The 22,212-nt window shown below is 45.4% G+C and overlaps 1 protein-coding gene across 5 annotated transcripts in view; it reads left to right on the forward strand.

Moving 5' to 3' along the window:
• Positions 1-22,212, forward strand: part of ILDR2 (immunoglobulin like domain containing receptor 2) — a 260,220-nt gene that overhangs the window by 202,412 nt on the left and 35,596 nt on the right. For 3 of the 5 annotated variants that reach the window (XM_073577125.1, XM_073577129.1, XM_073577127.1), the window contains exon 4: positions 5,792-5,848. The exons of the other annotated variants lie outside the window; for them this stretch is intronic. In XM_073577125.1, coding sequence (XP_073433226.1) covers positions 5,792-5,848 — 57 coding nt within the window. The remainder of the gene's footprint in view (positions 1-5,791; positions 5,849-22,212) is intronic. 5 annotated transcript variants of the gene reach the window in all.

The following is a 22,212-nucleotide window of genomic DNA, read 5'->3' on the forward strand; positions in this document are numbered from 1 at the left end:
TGGGGTGATTTTTTTTTTTTTTTTACAAGATTACATATGATTTCAGGTGGCACTACAGGGATTTTCTCCATTGACTAGTGGCACGCCTATGAGGGTTTTCTAATACTTGGTCGCCTAGCTGATTTTATCGGAGAGGTTACTGTAAATCAGCTCCTGAAGTTGTGAAACGCTAACACTTCATGAACTTCTCAGAGAATGCTCCACCAAGGAAGATCCAAGAATATCTTCAGAAGTCCTTGTCGCCAGTCCAGGAAAAGTCATTGATAGCCCAGTATAAAATGCCTCTGTCACATTAGGCGGTACAGTTCCCCCTATTCACCAGTGGTCAGCCACTGGTCAAGGGAGGTCAACGACAATGACTGATAACACCTCTATATACAGTAGATAACACAGGATCCACCAATTACAATAGGTGATGTCACAGCTCACCTCCTCCTCCTGTACAATAACTGATAACACCTCTATATACAGTAGATAACACAGGATCCACCAATTACAATAGGTGATGTCACAGCTCACCTCCTCCTCCTGTACAATGACTAATAACACTGTTATGGAAATATATATGTATATGCATTTCATATAGATCTCACTTGCCTGCTATAGGCTATATACTCCATATACTCTTATGCACACAGATACATATTCACAGCTTGAACTTTGTAACCAGTTATTGGAAATGACCTGCTACCCCCCCATGAGCCAGTCTGGGGGGCTGATGATATCTCATGATAGCATTGTCTTGTGATAGTTCTCCCAGACATACAGAAGAGGAAGTTAGGCCAGATGGTCCAAGCCGATATTGGAGTCTTGCTGACATTGCAAGACAAGGGACAGTAAATCATCTGATGTTTAAGTCACGTCAGGTCGGACACCCATATATGTACATGCATTTAAACTGACCAATTAGATAAGAAGTTCAGCCTTTATGTTAATGAGTAACCACTCCTTTCTGTACGAACTGATAAAAACCATGAATGTGAATAAACTTCCAGAGTTTTGCTGGAATGGATTGCTGCTAACTAGGCTTGGCATCTTTCCTTCCTTGAGCGCTCATAAGACTCTGTCTAATTAGGACAGGCCGCAGCACGCACAGATATATATCTATATCAATCAAAAATCCATAACAACACCTCTATATACAGTAGATAACACAGGATCCACCAATTACAATAGGTAATGTCACAGCTCACCTCCTCCTCCTGTACAATGCCTGATAACACCTCTATATACAGTAGATAACACAGGATCCACCATTCACAATAATAATAATAATATATTTTATTTCTATAGCGCCAACATATTCCGCAGCATTTTACATTGTAGATGGGACTTCTACAGACAAAAGACATTACAGCATAGCAATAACCACATAGATCAAAACAGATACCAAGAGGAGTGAGGGCCCTGCTCGCAAGCTTACAATCTATGAGGAAAAAGGGGAGACACGAAAGGTGGGTGGTAACAATTGCTTTTATTGTTTTTATTGTTTGGACCTTCCCTAGTGTAAGAATCGGGTGTTCCTTTTGCTGCATGAACCAGTTAACAGTCTAAATATGTAACAGTACAGACACAGAGGGCTATTAAATGCATAAAGCATGTGAGAACATGATGCGAGGAACCTGGATATGGTAAAAAATTTTGAAATGAGCCACACAGGAATATTTAGGTTAATGCATTGAGGCGATAGGCCAGTCTGAACAATTGCATTTTTAGGGCACGCTTAAAACTGTGGGGTTTGGGGATTAATCGTACTAGCCTGGGTAGTGCATTCCAAAGAACTGGCACAGCACGTGAAAAGTCTTGGAGACGGGAGTGGGAGGTTCTGATTAATGAGGATGCTAACCTCAGGTCATCAGCAGAACGGAGTGCGCGGGTAGGGTGGTATACTGAAACAAGGGAGGAGATGTAGGGTGGTGCTGAGGCATGGAGGGCTTTGTGGGTGAGGGTAATAAGTTTATACTGGATTCTGGAATGGATGGGTAACCAGTGTAATGACTGGCACAAGGTAGAGGCATCAGTGTAAGGATTGGCGAGGAATATGATCCTGGCTGCAGCATTCAGGATGGATTGGAGAGGGGAGAGTTTGGTAAGAGGGAGACTGATTAGAAGAGAGTTACAATAGTCCAGACGAGAATGAATAAGAGAAACAGTGAGAGTTTTTGCAGAGTCGAAAGTAAGAAAAGGTCGAATTCTAGAAATGTTTTTGAGGTGCAGATAACAAGAGCGAGCCAGTGATCGAATGTGGGGAGCGAAAGAAAGCTCGGAATCAAGTATGACCCCAAGACAGCGGGCATGTTGCTGGGGAGTAATAGTGGAGCCACCCACAGAAATGGCAATGTCGGGTATAGGTACATTAGTAGCGGGAGGAAACACCAGGAGTTCAGTCTTTGACAGGTTCAGTTTCAGATATAGTGAGGACATGATGTTAGACACAGCGTTTAGACAATCGCCGGTGTTTTCTAGAAAGGCTGGCGTGATGTCAGGAGAAGAAGCGTATAATTGGGTGTCATCAGCATAGAGATGGTACTGGAAACCAAATCTACTGATTGTTTGACCAATAGGGGCAGTGTACAAGGAGAAGTGGAGGGGACCTAGAACCGATCCTTGAGGAACCTCAACAGTAAGGGGAAGGTGAGAGGAGGAGGAACCGGCAAAATATACAGTAAAGGAGCGGTCAGAGAGATAGGAGGAGAACCAGGAGAGAACGGTGTCCTTGAGGCCAATGGAACGGAGCATAGTGAGGAGGAGCTGATGATCCACAGTGTCGAATGCTGCGGAGAGATCCAAGAGAATTAGCATGGAGTAATGACCATTAGATTTAGCTGATGTTAGAGCTCACCTCCTCTGCCTCTTGTACAATGACTGATAGCACCTCTATATAGAGTAGATAGCACAGGATCCACCATTCACAATAGGTGATGTCACAGCTCACCTCCTCCTCATCCTATGCATGCAAGGAGGAAAACAGAGCAAACGGGTGAGTAGAGTAAAAAAATCATTTTTATTAATTTAATGCATACAAGTATAATTGCAAGTAATGATAGCTAAAATCATGAAAGAAACAACACCACAGGATGAAAGGACAGAGACCCCCAGGCAAATAGACAGCCACCATGCATAAAGTGGCATACAAGTACATATAATTCAGTGATAAATACCACCTCACTACATCCACCTAAAAGTCACTGCACCGCAATATGTAAATATAGTGGTACACCAAGGGCACTAAGTGCGCCAAGTATAGAGAGTGGTATCTTACCGGGGATGGAGGCAGGAGCTGAATAAGCACGGGGCCAGGTAGGGGCAAGCCCGACGCGTGTTTCGCGTGTATAAAGACACGCTTTCTCAAGGGAAGTGTCGCGGGGATGGGTGAAAGACCTTCTTATGCCCCATGTGACTATGTCACGTGATCACCGGTGAACCAATAGGAATGGTTTGGCACTGCAAACGCCGGCGATGCAGGGACAAAGCGTCACACATCACCCCGGGCCAGGGGGAAGGGGAAGGTTCCCGGGGGCCCGGAGAAATGTGAATAGACGCCCGCCCCATCGCCGAACAAAAGCAGGCACAACGGGCATGCACACAACCAAAGCCCTAAAGTGGCAGGCATAAACAAGTTCACAAAGATGGGCATAAACTAAGTAAACACGACCACCATGGGCGCACATGCATCGTTAAACAGTTAACAGGGAACAAAATTAGCATAAAGAGCATATATCGGAGATCATACAACATATAAAATGCATAATGCATAGAAAGCATTCAAAATACCAGGTCCCATATCGGTCCCATATCCTCCTCATCCTGTACAATGACTGATAATACCTCTATACACAAGCTGATAAGGCCGTTTTCATACGTCCGTTTTTTGTGTCCGTTTTTTAAGGACCGCAAATATGGACACACACACCCATTTTATTGGAGACGGCTCCATTACTAACCCCAGAGTCATATTGTAAAAAAGACACAAAATAACGTCTTTTTTAAAAATAGAAAACTCCACACCCTCTTTTGCACATTTATTCACAAAAAAATAGTTATACTCACCTTGCCACCTATTATCCATTGAAACCCATGTCCCCTGTAAAAGACCAAAAATAATAAAACACCATATTCCTCACCTCTCCAATAATAATCCATTAAGAGTCCCATGACGATCCAGATGATTTCTTTCTCACACAGCGAGCAGTGACATCAGTCAGGTGACCCGGGGGTCATCGGCTATGAACTCCGGTGACTTTCTCACGTCAGCGCGACACACTACAGGTCATAATCATGCTGCTGTCTCAGTGTGTCCCGGCTGGCGTGGAAAGCAGTTGCATCACTGATGTGACCGCTCTCCAAATCATCTGGATCGTCCTAGGACATGGCTCTTAATGGATTGTGAGAAAAATGGTATTTTATTATTATTGCTCTATTGTTTTCAGCCCCAGACTATACTAGGTCTTAGGATCTAGAGATGATTTTCAAGAACTTATACAACTCCAACGTGATAACCAGTATGGCTTCTGAAATCCTTGTGGGACCATAAAAAAAAAATCACTGTAGACGCACTGTGAGGCTAAGTGCACACGTAGCGGAACTCCCGCGGAAGTTATCGCGAAAATTCCGGAATTCCATTCCGCGGGAAAATCGCATTTTAAATTCCCGTGATTTTCCCGCGAAAAAACTAGCAATTTGCAAGCGTAATTAGCTTTGAGAATGCTAGCGTTTTCCAGGCGATCTGTAGCATTGCTTGGCAAACAAATTGAAAGGTTGGTCACACTCGTTAAACACAGTATTTGACCAGTGTGACCAACTTTTTACTATTGAGGCGGCCTATGCGGCATCAGTAGTAAAAAGATCAAATGTTAAAAATAATAAAAAAAATAAAAAATCATGATAGTCTCACCTTCCGACCTCCCGCGCAGCGTCTTCAGGCCTCTGTGATGCTCCCGCAGGTCCGTTCTCAGTGATGCATTGCGGCAATGACCTTTGATGACGTCGCGGTCTCGCGGGACCGCTACAGTATCGCGAGATGCGACGTCAGCAGAGGTCATTATCGCAATGCATCACTGGGAACGGGACCTGCCGCGTGTATCACTGAAGCCTGGAGACGCTGCGCGGGTCATCGGAAGGTGAGAATATGACAATTTTTTTATTTTAATTCTATTTTTTACAGGGATATGGTACCCACAGCCCGGAGGACAGTCTCCTCCACCCCCTGGGTACCATCAGCACATTTTCCTCTTACTTTGCGCATGGTGGGCATAGCAACATGCGGAAAGTAAGCGGAACAATGCATTCCTATGTGGGCGGAATTGCCGCGATTCCGCAAAATAATGAGCATGCTGCCTATTTTTCCGCAATGCGATTCCGCCGCGGGAAAATCCGCAGCATTAGCGCATGTGCGGAATGCCATAGGATTGGATGGGATGTGCTTTTTTTTGCGTTTTCGCTGCAAAATCGCGCGTTGAAAAAACTGTGACGTGTGAACGCAGCCTAAAATATATCACTTTGCAATTTTGTATAATCCATAAAGAGGCGCTGTAATGGTCAGGGAAGGTCCTCTGGTGAGTGACGGGAGCGAATCTTTCGGAGAAAAAGACACCAATGTCATAGATGGGATTGCTCTTGACTTACTGGTGGTGCTGGTTTCTAACCAGGTCAGCTTCATAATGTCTCCACCACCGTTTCCTTCTTATTTCTGCTCTTCTAGGGATGATCTAGACACGATTTACCTAAAAAAAAAAAAAAACAAACAACTAATTTCTCTTCTTTTTTTTTCTTTCCTCTTTCTCTTTTCCAGGCAAGACAGGGGTGCTTGCTGATCTGTTGCCCAGTTTTGAAGTGGAATTTATGCCAGGTACCCAGTGTCATCTTCTCAGTGTTTCTACAGATCTGTTATTCATCCATCTGTCTCTTCCATCTGTCTCCACTCTTCTCCGCCAGGTCAGGTTTTCCGATCAGGACGATCTTTTGTGTTGTACGCCGTTCAGCTCGGCGGCATGTTGCCGCGCTCGTTATGTAGCTTTTAGGTTTCCGGTAAATATTCTTGAGATCTGACAGAAACAGAACAGGGAGGACGAAAGTGCAGAATTTGGGGTAAGGCCTTTTGTGCCCCCCCCCCCCCTTGTGAACCGCTAGCGTTCCCTGCGTCCCTTCTACCAGTCTAGAATTAAACCGCTAATCCCCCAAGGCCCATCTATTGTAATTTCAAGAAGATTCCGATAGAAGTTTTTTTCGTATGTTTTTTTTTGTAAATGTGTTATATGTTGTTCTCTATTTTGCTTTTTTTTTTTTTTTTTGTTATTTTATGTAACAATTTTATTGCCCTAGCTCTAAACCTAACCTGAGTGCTAGGGTTAGTAAAAGTGTAATAATGTAAAAAGTAACTCTTAAAAATTAAATGAAGACAATCTTCATTTATAAGTTGGTCATTTTCTGGCTTCTTAGTCACTGCCTATGCAGAGCACAGCAGTGCACATGAGTTTTGTCATCACCTGCCACGCTCTGCATAAGCAGTGACCGAGATGGAAACATTCACTTCCTTACACACTGAGCTTTGTAATTTATCGATCCGGTTACTGCCTATGCAGAGTGCAGCAGCCGATGACAAACTCATCTCTCCTACTGCGCTCTTGGGTGAGCCATCACTGCACCACTCAAAGAAAAAGCAGGATGTCCTGACGCCGATAACTTGACGATGTGGTTGGCGTGGGGGAGAGGCAGGGGTTGACATTTTGTTTCCCCATAGACTTTGGCATCTGGCACAACCTCTCCTATGGGCCCCCTCCAATGCAATTCCACTGCCTGGGGGTCCTGTAGATTGATGGCGCAAAAGAAAGATGCTTCTCATATCTCTCCATAGGAGCTGATTCTCTCTCTTAGAGGGGGTTAAAATATGTTAGCTGAAATGTTATTGGCCTATTACGGTAGATGTTTTGGTCAGTCTTCCGGGCCATTGGATTGAGTATGAGCAGGGGCGTTGTGCTGGGCCATTGTTGCTGAGCATGAGCAGGGGCGTTGTGCTGGGCCATTGTTGCTGAGCATGAGCAGGGGCGTTGTGCTGGGCCATTGTTGCTGAGCATGAGCAGGGGCGTTGTGCTGGGCCATTGTTGCTGAGCATGAGCAGGGGCGTTGTGCTGGGCCATTGTTGCTGAGCATGAGCAGGGGCGTTGTGCTGGGCTATTGTTGCTGAGCATGAGCAGGGGCGTTGTGCTGGGCCATTGTTGCTGAGCATGAGCAGGGGCGTTGTGCTGGGCCATTGTTGCTGAGCATGAGCAGGGGCTTTGTGCTGGGCCATTGTTGCTGAGCATGAGCAGGGACGTTGTGCTGGGCTATTGTTGCTGAGCATGAGCAGGGGCGTTGTGCTGGGCCATTGTTGCTGAGCATGAGCAGGGGCGTTGTGCTGGGCTATTGATGCTGAGCATGAGCAGGGGCGTTGTGCTGGGCCATTGTTGCTGAGCATGAGCAGGGACGTTGTGCTGGGCTATTGTTGCTGAGCATGAGCAGGGGCGTTGTGCTGGGCCATTGTTGCTGAGCATGAGCAGGGGCGTTGTGCTGGGCTATTGATGCTGAGCATGAGCAGGGGCGTTGTGCTGGGCCATTGTTGCTGAGCATGAGCAGGGGCGTTGTGCTGGGCCATTGTTGCTGAGCATGAGCAGGGGCTTTGTGCTGGGCCATTGTTGCTGAGCATGAGCAGGGGCGTTGTGCTGGGCCATTGTCGCTGAGCATGGGCAGGGACGTTGTGCTGGGCTGTTGTTGCTGAGCATGAGCAGGGGAATTGTGCTGGGCCATTGTTGCTGAGCATGAACAGGGGTGTTGTGCTAGGGCATTGTTGCTGAGCATGAGCAGGGGCGTTGTGCTGGGCCATTGTTGCTGAGCATGAGCAGGGGCGTTGTGCTGGGCCATTGTTGCTGAGCATGAGCAGGGGCGTTGTGCTGGGCCATTGTTGCTGAGCATGAGCAGGGGCGTTGTGCTGGGCCATTGTTGCTGAGCATGAGCAGTGGTGTTGTGCTGGGCCATTGTTGCTGAGCATGAGTAGGGGTGTTGTGCTGGGCCATTGTTGCTGAGCATGAGCAGGGGAGTGGTGCGGGGCCATTGTTGCTGAGCATGAGCAGGGGCGTTGTGCTGGGCCATTGTTGCTGAGCATGAGCAGGGGCGTTGTGCTGGGCCATAGTTGCTGAGCATGAGCAGGGGCGTTGTGCTGCGCCATTGTTGCTGAGCAGGGGCGTTGTGCTGGGCCATTGTTGCTGAGCATGAGCAGGGACGTTGTGCTGGGCTATTGTTGCTGAGCATGAGCAGGGACGTTGTGCTGGGCCATTATTGCTGAGCATGAGCAGGGGCGTTGTGCTGGGCCATTGTTGCTGAGCATGAGCAGGGGCGTTGTGCTGGGCCATTGTTGCTGAGCATAAGCAGGGCCGTTGTGCTGGGCCATTGTTGCTGAGCATGAGCAGGGGCGTTGTGCTGGGCCATTGTTGCTGAGCATGAGCAGGGGCGTTGTGCTGGGCCATTGTTGCTGAGCATAAGCAGGGCCGTTGTGCTGGGCCATTGTTGCTGAGCATGAGCAGGGGCGTTGTGCTGGGCCATTGTTGCTGAGCATGAGCAGTGGTGTTGTGCTGGGCCATTGTTGCTGAGCATGAGTAGGGGTGTTGTGCTAGGGCATTGTTGCTGAGCATGAGCAGGGGCGTTGTGCTGGGCCATTGTTGCTGAGCATGAGCAGAGGCTTTGTGCTGGGCCATTGTTGCTGAGCATGAGCAGGGGCGTTGTGCTGGGCTATTGTTGCTGAGCATGAGCAGGGACGTTGTGCTGGGCCATTGTTGCTGAGCATGAGCAGAGGCTTTGTGCTGGGCCATTGTTGCTGAGCATGAGCAGGGGCATTGTGCTGGGCCATTGTTGCTGAGCATGAGCAGAGGCTTTGTGCTGGGCCATTGTTGCTGAGCATGAGCAGGGGCTTTGTGTTGGGCCATTGTTGCTGAGCATGAGCAGAGACGTTGTGCTGGGCCATTGTTGCTGAGCATGAGCAGAGGCTTTGTGCTGGGCCATTGTTGCTGAGCATGAGCAGGGACGTTGTGCTGGGCCATTGTTGCTGAGCATGAGCAGAGACGTTGTGCTGGGCCATTGTTGCTGAGCATGAGCAGGGGCATTGTGCTGGGCCATTGTTGCTGAGCATGAGCAGGGGCTTTGTGTTGGGCCATTGTTGCTGAGCATGAGCAGAGACGTTGTGCTGGGCCATTGTTGCTGAGCATGAGCAGAGACGTTGTGCTGGGCCATTGTTGCTGAGCATGAGCAGGGACGTTGTGCTGGGCCATTGTTGCTGAGCATGAGCAGAGACGTTGTGCTGGGCCATTGTTGCTGAGCATGAGCAGGGGCATTGTGCTGGGCCATTGTTGCTGAGCATGAGCAGAGGCTTTGTGCTGGGCCATTGTTGCTGAGCATGAGCAGAGACGTTGTGCTGGGCCATTGTTGCTGAGCATGAGCAGAGGCTATGTGCTGGGCCATTGTTGCTGAGCATGAGCAGGGGCATTGTGCTGGGCCATTGTTGCTGAGCATGAGCAGGGGCATTGTGCTGGGCCATTGTTGCTGAGCATGAGCAGGGGCGTTGTGCTGGGCTATTGTTGCTGAGCATGAGCAGGCGCGTTGTGCTGGGCCATTGTTGCTGAGCATGAACAAGGGCGTTGTGCTGGTCCACTGTTGCTGAGCATGAGCAGGGGCGTTGTGCTGGGCAATTGTTGTTGCTGAGCATGAGCAGGGGCGTTGTGCGTGGGCCGATCTTTCTGTATATTTATCAGCACCTCTTATCTTTTTTCTGCCCTTCCTGTCCGCTTTTCCGTAGACTAACAGAACATTCTATCTACATTATATACATGTCCCCCCCCGCTCACCCTCGGGCCATTCCAGCAACATAACCTTTGCATTGCTGCTGCTTTATTTTATTTATTTTGTACATTGTAGTCTGTTCTACCTAATTCCAACAGGGACCATGAACCAACGTGCCCCCATGTAGCACGTTCACCCCGTCAGCTATGACAATTACTATATAGTCCGTAAATGTTAAAGAGGTAGTACAGATTATGAAAACAGCACCACGCCTGTCCACAGGTTGTGTGTGGTATTGCAGTTCAGACCCATTTACGTAAGTAGAGCTGCAGTACCAGGCACAACCCATAGGCCGGTGTGGCGCTGTTTCTGGAAAAAAGCAGCCGGGATGTTCTAATCCTCTACAACCCCTTGAATTGTTACAATCAATGTGAATTACAATATGTTGATGTTGTTACAAATGTATCTATTTTCACAGGGAAAGTGCCACCCACAGGTTGTGATTGGTATTGCAGCTCAGCCCTCTTCACTTTAACTGCAATACTAGAGCTGGTCTATAGTCAAAAGTGGCGCTGTTTCAGGGTAAAAAAAAAAATAATAAAGCATGTTTTCCTTGACTATGGATGTAGACTAGAAGATCATATTCTCATCCATCATATTTCCTGTTACTTAACGTTGAAATGGGTTAAATGCCCTCTGTATGTGGCAGACATGACTTGCAGACGCTGTTCCTCTGGTCAGCTTTCAGTAACTAAACTTTTTTTAAATTAATCAGCCTTTGCAAAGTTATGAATCTTGACAATATACTCATTATTATATTTTCCTTCCTTCTCTATCAAACCCCAGGCTGAAAATGCTCTCTTCTTCAAGCTCTTTTAGAATCTGCTTTGAACTGCTGCTGTAGCAAGAATTCTGAGGCTATGTTCCTACGTAGCATAAATTCGGCATTTTTCTTTCATTCCTTTTTTTGTGCAGAAAATCCAATGCATTTAACAGTTCAAACAAAGTGGATGTGATTTTATGCAAACTCCTGCCCACTACTGTGCGTTTAAAGTTGCTGTTTTATCTGCGATTTTTGGTACATTGTTTCCCTATATACTTCTATGGGAAGCCTGAAAAATACACATGTAATTGTAGAATCCTGCATGCATCAAATCTGCAGCAAAAGTGCATACAAAAGGAAAATACATTAAAAAAAAACTGAAAAAATGAAGTGGGTAGATTGCTATTCCGTATTATGGTGTGGACACCTTCAAAAAAAACTTGTAGCAAAATAAAAGCATTTGCATAAAGAAATGTGGCTTTACTCAGACACTTTTTTTTAAATGTTCTCACAGTGTGCGCGTCTCTGTTTCTCTCCCCCATGCTCAGAGAGTTATATTGTATAAGATTGTATATAAATAGTGTTGGAGTGCGGATTCTTGTTTGAGAAGCAGTTAAAAGTAGCTTCTAAAAGAGCATGACTTGGGCTAAAACATCACTTTCTTTGTAGAGCAGCAATTCAAAGCAGATTCTAAAGGAGCATGAACTAGGCAAAAGCAGCAGTTTAAAGCTGCTTCTAAAGGAGCATGAACTTGGCAAAAGCAGCAGTTCGAATCAGTTTCTAAAAAAGCATGAACTAGGCAAAAAACATTTCAAATAAGCTTCTAAAAAGCATGAATTAGGCTAAATCAGCACTTGCATGTTAGAGCAACAGTTCAAAGAAACTCCTGAGGTAGCATGAACTAGTTGAAAACAGCAGTTCAAAAGAGCTTATAAAAGATCATGAACTAGACAAAAACACCAATTCAAAGCAGCTTCTAAAAGAGCATGAAATAGATTAAAGCATAACTTTCGTGATAGAGCAGAAATTCAAAGCAGCTTCTAAAGGAGCATGAGCTAGGCTAAAACAGCATTTTAAAGAAGCTTCTAAAATAGCATGAACTAGGCTAAAACAGCAGTTTCATGCTAGAGCAGCAATTCAAAGAAACTCCTGACGTAGCATGAACTAGGCAAAGGCAGCAGTTGAAAACAGCTTCTAAAACAGCATGAACTAGGAGAAAACAGCAATTCAAAGTAGCTTCTAAAAGAGCATGAACTAGGAGAAAACAGCAATTCAAAGTAGCTTCTAAAAGAGCATGAACTAGGCTAAAACATCTCTTTCATGCTAGAGCAGCAATTCAAAGCAGCTTCTAAAGGAGCATGAACTAGGCAAAAACAGCAGTTCAAAGCAACTTCTAAAAAAGCATGAACTAAGCAAAAGCAGAAGTACAAAGCAGCTTCTAAGAGAGCATGAACTAGGATAAAACAGCACTTTCTTGCTAAATCAGCAATTCAAAGCAGCTTCTAAAGTAGCATGAACTAGACAAGAACAGCACTTTCAGTATGAGGTTTGAGCGAGAAGGAAGCAAAATAAGGTAATAAAGTTGATATCAAAAAAATCACAAGACTGATCAATAATTATATTAAAAAAAATGTTAAACATGGGCGCGTTAGTTAGCGAGTTGATGTCTTGAGTAGAATGAATGTAGCTTAAAATGCCCTTAATTGGGGATTCCAGTCATGTAGAAATCCTGCGGAGAACTAATGGGATTATTTGACAGATGGAGATTAGTGGGACAGACAGCGGTGGGGGAAGACAATACTTATAATCGTCCAATCCGTTTTTATTATTTTTTTTTTTACTTTATTAGATTGTTCCAAACTCTTCCTCATTCTATAATTCTACATCTGTCACGTTTATCAGTTCATTAAACATCGGGATGCAGATTATTAAACGATTCTTGTGAGTAGTCAGCATTTCTTCAGATCTCGGCCACGGCTCCTTATCCTGCAGACAATCAATAGAAAATCTCCAGCTCAGCTCATTCTTACTTCCTTCAAGTTCTGGGGCATTATAGAAATACTAATACAAAAGTTTTATATATAAAAGTTGGTACTACTGACCCGTAAGGACCCTGTGTGCCACCATGTGGTGCCTCCATACACAAGGTCTTTAGTTTTTAGAGCATGTCATGATTCTTTTCTTATAGGATCCATAATAAAGAAAAAAAAAACCTCTGTAGCAAAAATAGTGCAGAACACCATGTCAGAACGGTTGGAGGATACAGCAGCTGCAGGCTTATGTGAAGGGAGGAAAACTGTAATGGTGATAAAAGGAAAGGAGTGAGATAATGGGACATGATAAGCCTCCCTGAAAGGGAAAATTAACAAACCGAGCCGTAATCACCGTCCCCAGGTCAACAGTGAATTTCCGCTGCTGCTCCTGGATTCTGATATTGGCTTTAGCGCCTCTGAAGGAGGTGTTCTGTCTACGCTAGCAGAGCCACTGAGCTTAATGATTGGCTGCCGACGTGGTGACAGTGCAAGACACTAGGAGGAGCAGCGGATGCTCATCAGTGGACCTGGGGACGGTGAGTACAGCTTAGTTAGTTATCTTTTAACAAATTGCAGCCGGAGCTGGACATTTTCAGAAAGAAAACAACCCCTTTAAAATGGAATGTTCAGAATACATTAGATTTTCTGAGGAAGCGCATTCTAGAGTTGTGGTGCAGCACAAGAGAAATCACGAAAACAAAGGGGAAAGAAGGGGGGGGATTCAAACCATACAGCGTGGATAGGGTAGTAAACAGCGCTTAAGGAGAAAATGTAATGAGGAGCAGAATGGTAAGAGCTTGGTAGATGACAGTAGGAGGAAACGACAAACAGGGCAGTGGATTGCACATGCGTACTGGTTGGAAAAATGCTTGATACTTAAAGGGGTTGTCTGGTGAAAATCAGTTATCGTCTATGTCATGGATGGGTGATAACTTAATGATCGGTGGGAAAAATGGGAATTTTTATCAGCATAAAAAATGGAGCAGTAGGTCAGACACTTAACCACCGCTCCATTCCATTTCTATGAGGCTGACGGAAAAAGCAGAGCGCAGAGCTCTGCACCCCGAAATCCTCTAGTCACCTTCAAAGTTGCAGTTAAAAATGTGACCTAATAGCATAGATCTGAGAAACAGTTATCTGAGATTTCTTAATATTCCGGTACCTGAAAACCTTTAATCTTTCGATGTTAGAAATCAGTTTGTTTGATGAAACGTATTCCAGAGCCTGGTGCAGCACGAGAGGAAACATGGAGATGAAAGTAAAAGATACAGATTATGGAGGATGTTTCTCTTAGGTTGCTGATAAAGCCTAGAGCACGGGTAGGATGGTAAACTGAGATTAGGGAAGTGATATATTCTGGAACCTTAACACCGACAGAATTCTAAGTGCAGAAAGAGCGTAATTCCACTCAAGATGGATACATTGTAGGTGAAACAGACGGATTCTAAAGCTCCTCATCGCTATATTCAAACAATATGAAAAATTGTTGGAAAAACTACGTAAAAAGTCAAGTGTTTGACAATGTCACCTTTAACTTGACATCGTGACGGATGGGGGAAATGTAAAACAAATATTAGATCTGATTTCGAAAATGTTATTTCTCAGAAATCAAATTTATTCCATCAGTCCCCTGAAAGAAATACTCGCTGAATAATGAATAGAGTGGACCGGTGAATAATGCATATAGTATGGATTGTTACATTTCATCACTTATGCTTGGAAATAAAATATTCATTGTAGCGGCCGAGAGTACGGACACACGCGGAGGGGAGAGGGGATGCGGAGGATAAGAACGAGCGGGAGGTGAACACCTCGGAAGGCAAAAATAACTTACGAGAAAATGTTCTACATGAACAGAAGTGGACGCATATATCTCTGTGCCTGCTATACCAGGGTAGCCCACCAGGGAATATTCTGTGACCCCCTTATGGTATGATGACATCACCCTTGGGGCACTAAAACTCCACCTACAAGCCCTCCCACTCCTTCCTTCTGGGTGTTTTCTGTTACTCTTACTAGGAGTTACTGTAGCTCTTGCTGTTTTGGGGGACCCATAGCTGTCACATTTACCGGGAGTCACGTAGCTCTTGATGTTTCGGGGGGGTCCCACGGCTGTCATATTTACCAGGAGTTACTGTAGCTCTTGATGTTTGGGGGTCCCATGGCTGTCACATTTACCGGGAGTCACGTAGCTGTTGGTTTTGGGGGTCCCACGGCTGTCACATTTACCGGGAGTCACGTAGCTCTTGATGTTTCGGGGGGGTCCCACGGCTGTCACATTTACCAGGAGTTACTGTAGCTCTTGATGTTTGGGGGTCCCACGGCTGTCACATTTACCGGGAGTCACGTAGCTGTTGGTTTTGGGGGTCCCACGGCTGTCACATTTACCGGGAGTCACGTAGCTCTTGATGTTTCGGGGGGGTCCCACGGCTGTCACATTTACCAGGAGTTACTGTAGCTCTTGATGTTTGGGGGTCCCACGGCTGTCACATTTACCGGGAGTTACTGTAGCTCTTGATGTTTCGGGGGTCCCACGGCTGTCATATTTACCGGGAGTTACTGTAGCTCTTGATGTTTCGGGGGTCCCACAGCTGTCACATTTACCGGGAGTCACGTAGCTGTTGATGTTTGGGGGTCCCACAGCTGTCACATTTACCGGGAGTCACGTAGCTGTTGATGTTTGGGGGTCCCACGGCTGTCATTTACCAGGAGTTACTGTAGCTCTTGATGTTTCGGGGGTCCCACGGCTGTCACATTTACCGGGAGTCACGTAGCTGTTGATGTTTTGGGGTCCCACGGCTGTCACATTTACCCGGAGTTACTGTAGCTCTTGATGTTTCGGGGGTCCCACGGCTGTCACATTTACCGGGAGTCACGTAGCTGTTGATGTTTTGGGGTCCCACGGCTGTCACATTTACCCGGAGTTACTGTAGCTCTTGATGTTTCGGGGGTCCCACGGCTGTCATATTTACCAGGAGTTACTGTAGCTCTTGATGTTTCGGGGGTCCCACGGCTGTCACATTTACCAGGAGTTACTGTAGCTCTTGATGTTTCGGGGGTCCCACGGCTGTCACATTTACAGGGAGTTACTGTAGCTCTTGATGTTTCGGGAGGTCCCATGGCTGTCACATTTACCAGGAGTTACTGTAGCTCTTGATGTTTCGGGAGTCCCATGGCTGTCACATTTACCGGGAGTCACGTAGCTGTTGCTGTTTTGGGGGTCCCACGGCTGTCACATTTACCCGGAGTTACTGTAGCTCTTGATGTTTCGGGGGTCCCGTGGCTGTCACATTTTGCAGGGAGTTACATAGCTCTTGATGTTTCGGGCGTCCTGTGGTTGTCACATTTGCCTTGAGTTACTGTAGCTCTTGCTATTTTTTGGGGTCCTGTGGCTGTCTAAATTACAGGGGGACCCTCAGATTGTGCTGTTACTAGCTTTCTTAAGACTGTTGTTGTAACTGGGAGGTAATGTAGCTGTTGCTTGGCATGTTGCTATTACTGGGGTTCCTTTGCTTGTCTATCTTATTGGGGGTCCTAAGAATGACCCTGTTACTGAGTGTCCCGGGTGCTATACAGTGGGTTCTTTGGCCTTTATAGTTTCTAAGGTTTCCATGATTGTTGTCTTTATTGAGGCCCCAGTGGCTTTTCTTGTTAGTAGGGGTCTTGGTTCTGCCTCCGAGGATTCTGCACCAGTTGGCATAATTTGGGGCTAAGTTTAGATCCAGCTTACCGTAGGGGACATATTGAACGGAGCCCAGAAATGCCGCGTCAAGGCGTAGAACAATAATTTGTATTGTTAGGGGTCCAGTGACAGCTGCTGTTACTTGTGATCTTGTGACTTTTGCTATCACCGAGGTCCTGTGGCTTCCTTTATTACTGGACAGTCTTGCTTCTCTGTTATATCTGGAGGAAGGATCCTCAGGGGTGTGTCTGTCTCTAAATAACGGTAAAGGGTGGAGCTTCAGAGAGGGTTTTGGCCAATCAGATTCACTATTGCTTAACAGAACAGAGAAAAGTCACACCGGCGTAAAGTATGTAGCTTTAGATTATTCTAAAAGTGGACTGGATAGGGTTGGAGCCTAAATATCTGAAAAATTGTAATTCAGTCCAGTGATGAGTTGCCTGCAACCACTGAAGCGTTAAGGTTTTCATTCGTCTAGCCAGACGGGAATCCAGAATTTTCTCTACCTCAAATTCCAAGTTACCTTCAACCAATACAGGGTCCGGAGGTGCCACCTCAGGCACAACTGGCTCAACAAACCTCTTCAACAAGGACTTATGGAACACATTATGGATCTTAAATGTGACAGGAAGAGCCAAACGAAAAGAGACCGGATTAATAATCTCCAAAATCTTGTAAGGTCCAATAAATCTAGGCTTAAACTTAGGAGAAGCCACCTTCATAGCAATATTCTTTGATGATAACCACACCATATCACCAATCTTAAACTGGGGACCAATGGTCCTATGTCGATTGGAAAACCGCTGGGCCTTTTCCTGGGAGAGAGAGAACTTATCCACCACTTGGTCCCAGATCTGGTGCATTCTCTCCACCACAGTGTCAACACCTGGGCAGGCAGAGGGCTCCACCTGCCCTGAAGAAAATCGAGGATGAAACCCAAAGTTACAAAAAAAAGGTGACATCAAAGTGGCAGAACTAGCTCTATTATTTAAAGCAAATTCGGCCAAGGGCAAAAATGAAACCCAATCATCCTGATCAGCGGAAATAAAACATCTCAAATACGACTCCAAGGTCTGGTTTGTTCTCTCTGTCTGCCCATTGGTCTGAGGGTGAAAAGCAGAGGAGAAGGACAACTGAATTCCCAACTTGGAACAGAACGTCCTCCAAAATTTAGACACAAATTGAACTCCTCTGTCAGATACAATGTTCTCAGGAATCCCGTGCAAGCGAACCACCTGTTGCAAAAACAGGGGCACCAACTCAGAGGAAGATGGCAACTTAGGGAGTGGTACAAGATGAACCATCTTAGAGAACCTATCACAAATCACCCAAATAACAGTCATTCTTTGAGAGACCGGCATATCAGAGATGAAATCCATTGAAATATGGGTCCATGGCCTCCTGGGGACCGGCAAAGGCATCAACAACCCACTAGAGCGAGAACAAGATTTAGACCGGGAGCAAGTCCCACAGGACTGCACAAAATTCCTGACATCATGAGACAAGGTGGGCCACCAAAAAGAGCGACTCACCAGATCTCTAGTACCAAAAATACCTGGATGACCAGCCAATGCAGAGCAATGAACTTCAGACATCACTCTCTTCTTCCACTGGTCAGGAACATACAACTTTCCACTGGGGCAACGCTCGGGTTTGTCCTCCTGGAACTCTTGCAGAGCAAGTCTCAAATCGGGCGAGATGGCAGAAAGAACTACCCCTTCGCCTAAGATGGTAGCAGGCTTGGTCACCACAGGAGAATCAGCAAAGAAACTCCTAGAGAGGGCGTCTGCCTTGACATTCTTAGTTCCAGGAAGGAAAGAGACCACAAAATCAAAACGTGTAAAAAAACAAGGCCCACCTAGCCTGTCTAGGGTTCAAGCGTTTAGCCGACTCTAGGTAAATCAAATTTTTGTGGTCAGTGAGGACCACAACTTGATGTTTGGCTCCCTCCAACCAATGTCTCCACTCCTCAAATGCCCATTTCATGGCCAACAGTTCCCGATTCCCCACATCATAGTTACGTTCAAATGAAGAGAACTTACGGGAAAAGAAAGCACAGGGATTCATTTTAGATGTTACCGGATCCTTTTGGGACAACACTGCTCCTGCACCAATCTCAGAAGCATCCACCTCTACCTGAAACGGGAGTGAGACATCAGGTTGCCGCAGAACCGGGGCGGAGGTAAATCTACGCTTCAGCTCCTGAAAGGAAGCAACCGCCTCCGGAGATCAATTCAACACATCCGCACCCTTCCTGGTCAGGTCAGTCAATGGTTTGGCAATACTAGAATATTTTGCTATAAATTTCCGATAAAAATTAGCAAAACCCAAAAACTTCTGGAGGGCCTTCAAAGAAGTGGGCTGAACCCAATCATAAATGGCCTGTACCTTGGCCGGGTCCATTTCAATAGTTGACGGAGACAAAATAAATCCCAAAAAAGAAATCCTCTGTACTCCAAAAAGGCATTTTGATCGCTTGACATACAGAGAATTCTCTCTCAAGATCCGGAACACAGTCCGAATATGTTCCACATGAGCATCCCAATCCTTGGAGAAGATCAAAATATCATCCAGATAGATAATCAAAAATTTATCGACAAAGTCTCGGAAAATATCGTTCATGAAGCGCTGGAAGACAGAAGGGGCATTAGTGAGCCCAAAAGGCATCACCAGGTACTCAAAATGTCCCTCCGGAGTATTAAACGCCGTCTTCCATTCATCCCCCTGCTTAATGCGGATAAGATTATACGCCCCCCTGAGGTCAAGCTTGGTAAACCAGCAAGCACCTCTGACTCTAGAGAATAGATCCGAAATCAGGGGTAACGGATACTGATATTTAATAGTAATTTTATTGAGGGCACGATAATCAATACAAGGCCTTAAAGAACCATCCTTCTTGGCCACAAAAAAAAACCGGCACCTAGGGGTGAAGAGGATGGTCTAATGTGACCCTTCTCCAACGCCTCCTTAATATAGGACCGCATAGCCTCGTGCTCGGGTACAGATAAATTGAAGAGCCGACCCTTGGGAAACTTACACCCCGGACTTAGTTCAATTGCATAGTCATAACTCCTATGAGGAGGCAAGGACGCAGGCTCATTCTCACTAAATACATCATAGAAGTCCGCCAAATAGTCAGGAACATCATGCGACTGAGGAGAGGTGGAAAAAACCGGAGCCTCACTAAAGGCACACCGACAACCCCAACTCACCACAGACACAGACTTCCAATCCAAAACTGGATTATGAATCTGCAACCAGGGAAACCCCAGAACAACGGCATCATGCAGACCATGCAACACCAAAAATCTGCAATTTTCTTGGTGGTCTGGGGCGACCCGCATGACCAACTGGGTCCAAAACTGAGGTTTATTTTTAGCCAGAGGGGTAGCATCAATCCCCCTCAAAGGGATAGGCGTCTGCAGAGGTGTCAACGGAAATCCACAACGTTTAGCAAAATCCAAGTCCATTAGGTTTAGTGCTGCTCCCGAATCCACAAAAGCCTTGGCGGAAAATGTGGACAGGGAACAGATCAGAGTAATCACCAAAAGAAACTTAGGCTGAACCCTACCAACAGAAAACGTGTGTGCAAAGCGTTTCTCACGTTTAGGACAAACAGAAATAATATGTGAGGCATCTCCACAGAAAAAACACAGCTTATTACGCCTTCTGAATTCCTGACGTTGCGCCTTGACAAAACTCTATCACATTGCATAGGTTCAGACGTCTGTTCAACCGGTGGCAACACCTCTCGTGTAATCCTGCGTTCACGTAAACGCCGATCAACCTGAATGGCTAAAGACATAGAATCGTCCAGACCAGAGGGAACAGGAAATCCCACCATAGTATCTTTTACGGCTTCTGACAAACCCTTCCGAAAGAGAGCAGCCAAGGCACTATCATTCCAGGTAGTAAGGACCGCCCACTTTCGGAACTTTTGACAGTACAACTCTGCAGATTCTCGACCCTGGTTCAATGCTAACAGGGTCTTTTCAGCCTGATCAATAGCATTAGGTTTGTCGTACAGCAACCCCAAGGCTTGAAAAAATGCGTTCACATTAGTCAGAATAGGGTCATCTGGTTTCAAAGAAAACGCCCAATCCTGGGGATCGCCGCGCAGCAAAGAGATGACAATTTTAACCTGCTGCGCAGGGCTCCCTGATGAGTTAGGCTTCAAAGCAAAAAATAATTTACAATTATTTTTGAAACTCAAAAATTTAGATCGATCCCCAAAAAATACATCAGGTGTGGGGATCTTTGGTTCAACAGCATGTGAACGAGCAAGATAGGCGGAAATTCCTCGCACTTCAGCAGCGAGCTGCTCCACACGATCAGACACTTGCTTTATCTCCATTGAGAGAAAAAAAAAAAATTCCCCCTACGGCCTCAGAGATATAGAGGAAAGAATATACACTCTCCTTTTTTTTTTTTTTTTTTTCTTTTTAAACACAATTCTTTCCTGCTATTGAGTACCCAAGGATCTGCGGTTTGGGCGGGTGATTCTGTTATGATTGAGTCACCGTAGGAGGCAAAAACAGAAATGCTAGCTAAGTCCAGAAAACCAGAGAAGTTGGCAACTATCAGATTGCAGACCCCTGAACCTATCAACACAACTAGAAGTAGCCGTGGGGGGTTCCTACGATGACCTAGACCCCTCGATCACAGCCGGAGAGATACATAGACCTAAAGAAGGAAAGGGGAAAACTAACTGCCCCAGAGCAGACCCCAAAGCAATAGGCAGCCCCCCACATATAATGACGGTGAAGCAAGATGAAAATACTAACACAGACAGAAAGACAGACTGAGCAAAGACGGGGCCCAAAAACTACCTAGATAGGAACGGATAGGAAGGCTGCTGTCTGCAATCTGCCAAAACCCTATCAAAGACATAAGCCAACAAGCTGATATAAAAATGGCCCTGAAGCAACTAAGCTTCAAAAACTAAATCCGCACTCAGGTACTTTCAGAAGACAGAGCTAACGGAATACTGCACACTCCAGCAGGGAGTGGCAGAATCCAAAAAGCAAGAAAAACAAAAACAAATCTTAAATGCAAAAAGGCAAAACAGAAAACTTAGCTTTAGGAGAGCAGGAATCAGACTGGTGTCCATGAGTCCACAGAGAAATCACCCGCAGGGCAGAAAGGGCGTAGGCTGCCTTATATCCAGTCAGTGACTCCACTCAGCCAATCGTCATTATTAGTCCCAGGTGCCTGATAATCAGGCTCACTACCTTCCTTCACTAGAATAGGGAGTTCACCAGGCCTCAGTGACGGAGGGGAAAATGAACTCACAACAGTAGTTATAGTCTTGTACATAGGAGCAGTATTATTGTAGTTATATTCTTGTACATAGGAGCAGTATTATAGTAGTTATATTCTTGTACATAGGAGCAGTCTTATAGTAGTTATATTCTTGTACATAGGAGCAGTATTATTGTAGGTATATTCTTGTACATAGGAGCAGTATTATAGTAGTTATAGTCTTGTACATAGAAACAGTATTATAGTAGTTATATTTTTGTAGATAGGAGCAGTATTATAGTAGTTATGTTCTTGTACATAGGAGCAGTATTATAGTAGTTATATTCTTGTACATGGGAGCAGTATTATAGTAGTTATATTCTTGTACATAGAAGCAGTATTATAGTAGTTATATTCTTGTACATAGGAGCAGTATTATTGTAGTTATATTCTTGTACATAGGAGCAGTATTATAGTAGTTATAGTCTCGTACATAGAAGCAGTATTATAGTAGTTATATTCTTGTAGATAGGAGCAGTATTATAGTAGTTATGTTCTTGTACATAGGGGGCAGTATTACAGTATTATAGTAGTTATATTCCTGTACATAGGGGCAGTATTATAGTAGT

The sequence above is a fragment of the Dendrobates tinctorius genome, unplaced genomic scaffold (genome assembly GCF_039654945.1).
Source record: "Dendrobates tinctorius isolate UK_male_01 unplaced genomic scaffold, ASM3965494v1 ptg000054l, whole genome shotgun sequence".
NCBI classification, from domain to species: Eukaryota; Metazoa; Chordata; class Amphibia; order Anura; family Dendrobatidae; genus Dendrobates; species Dendrobates tinctorius.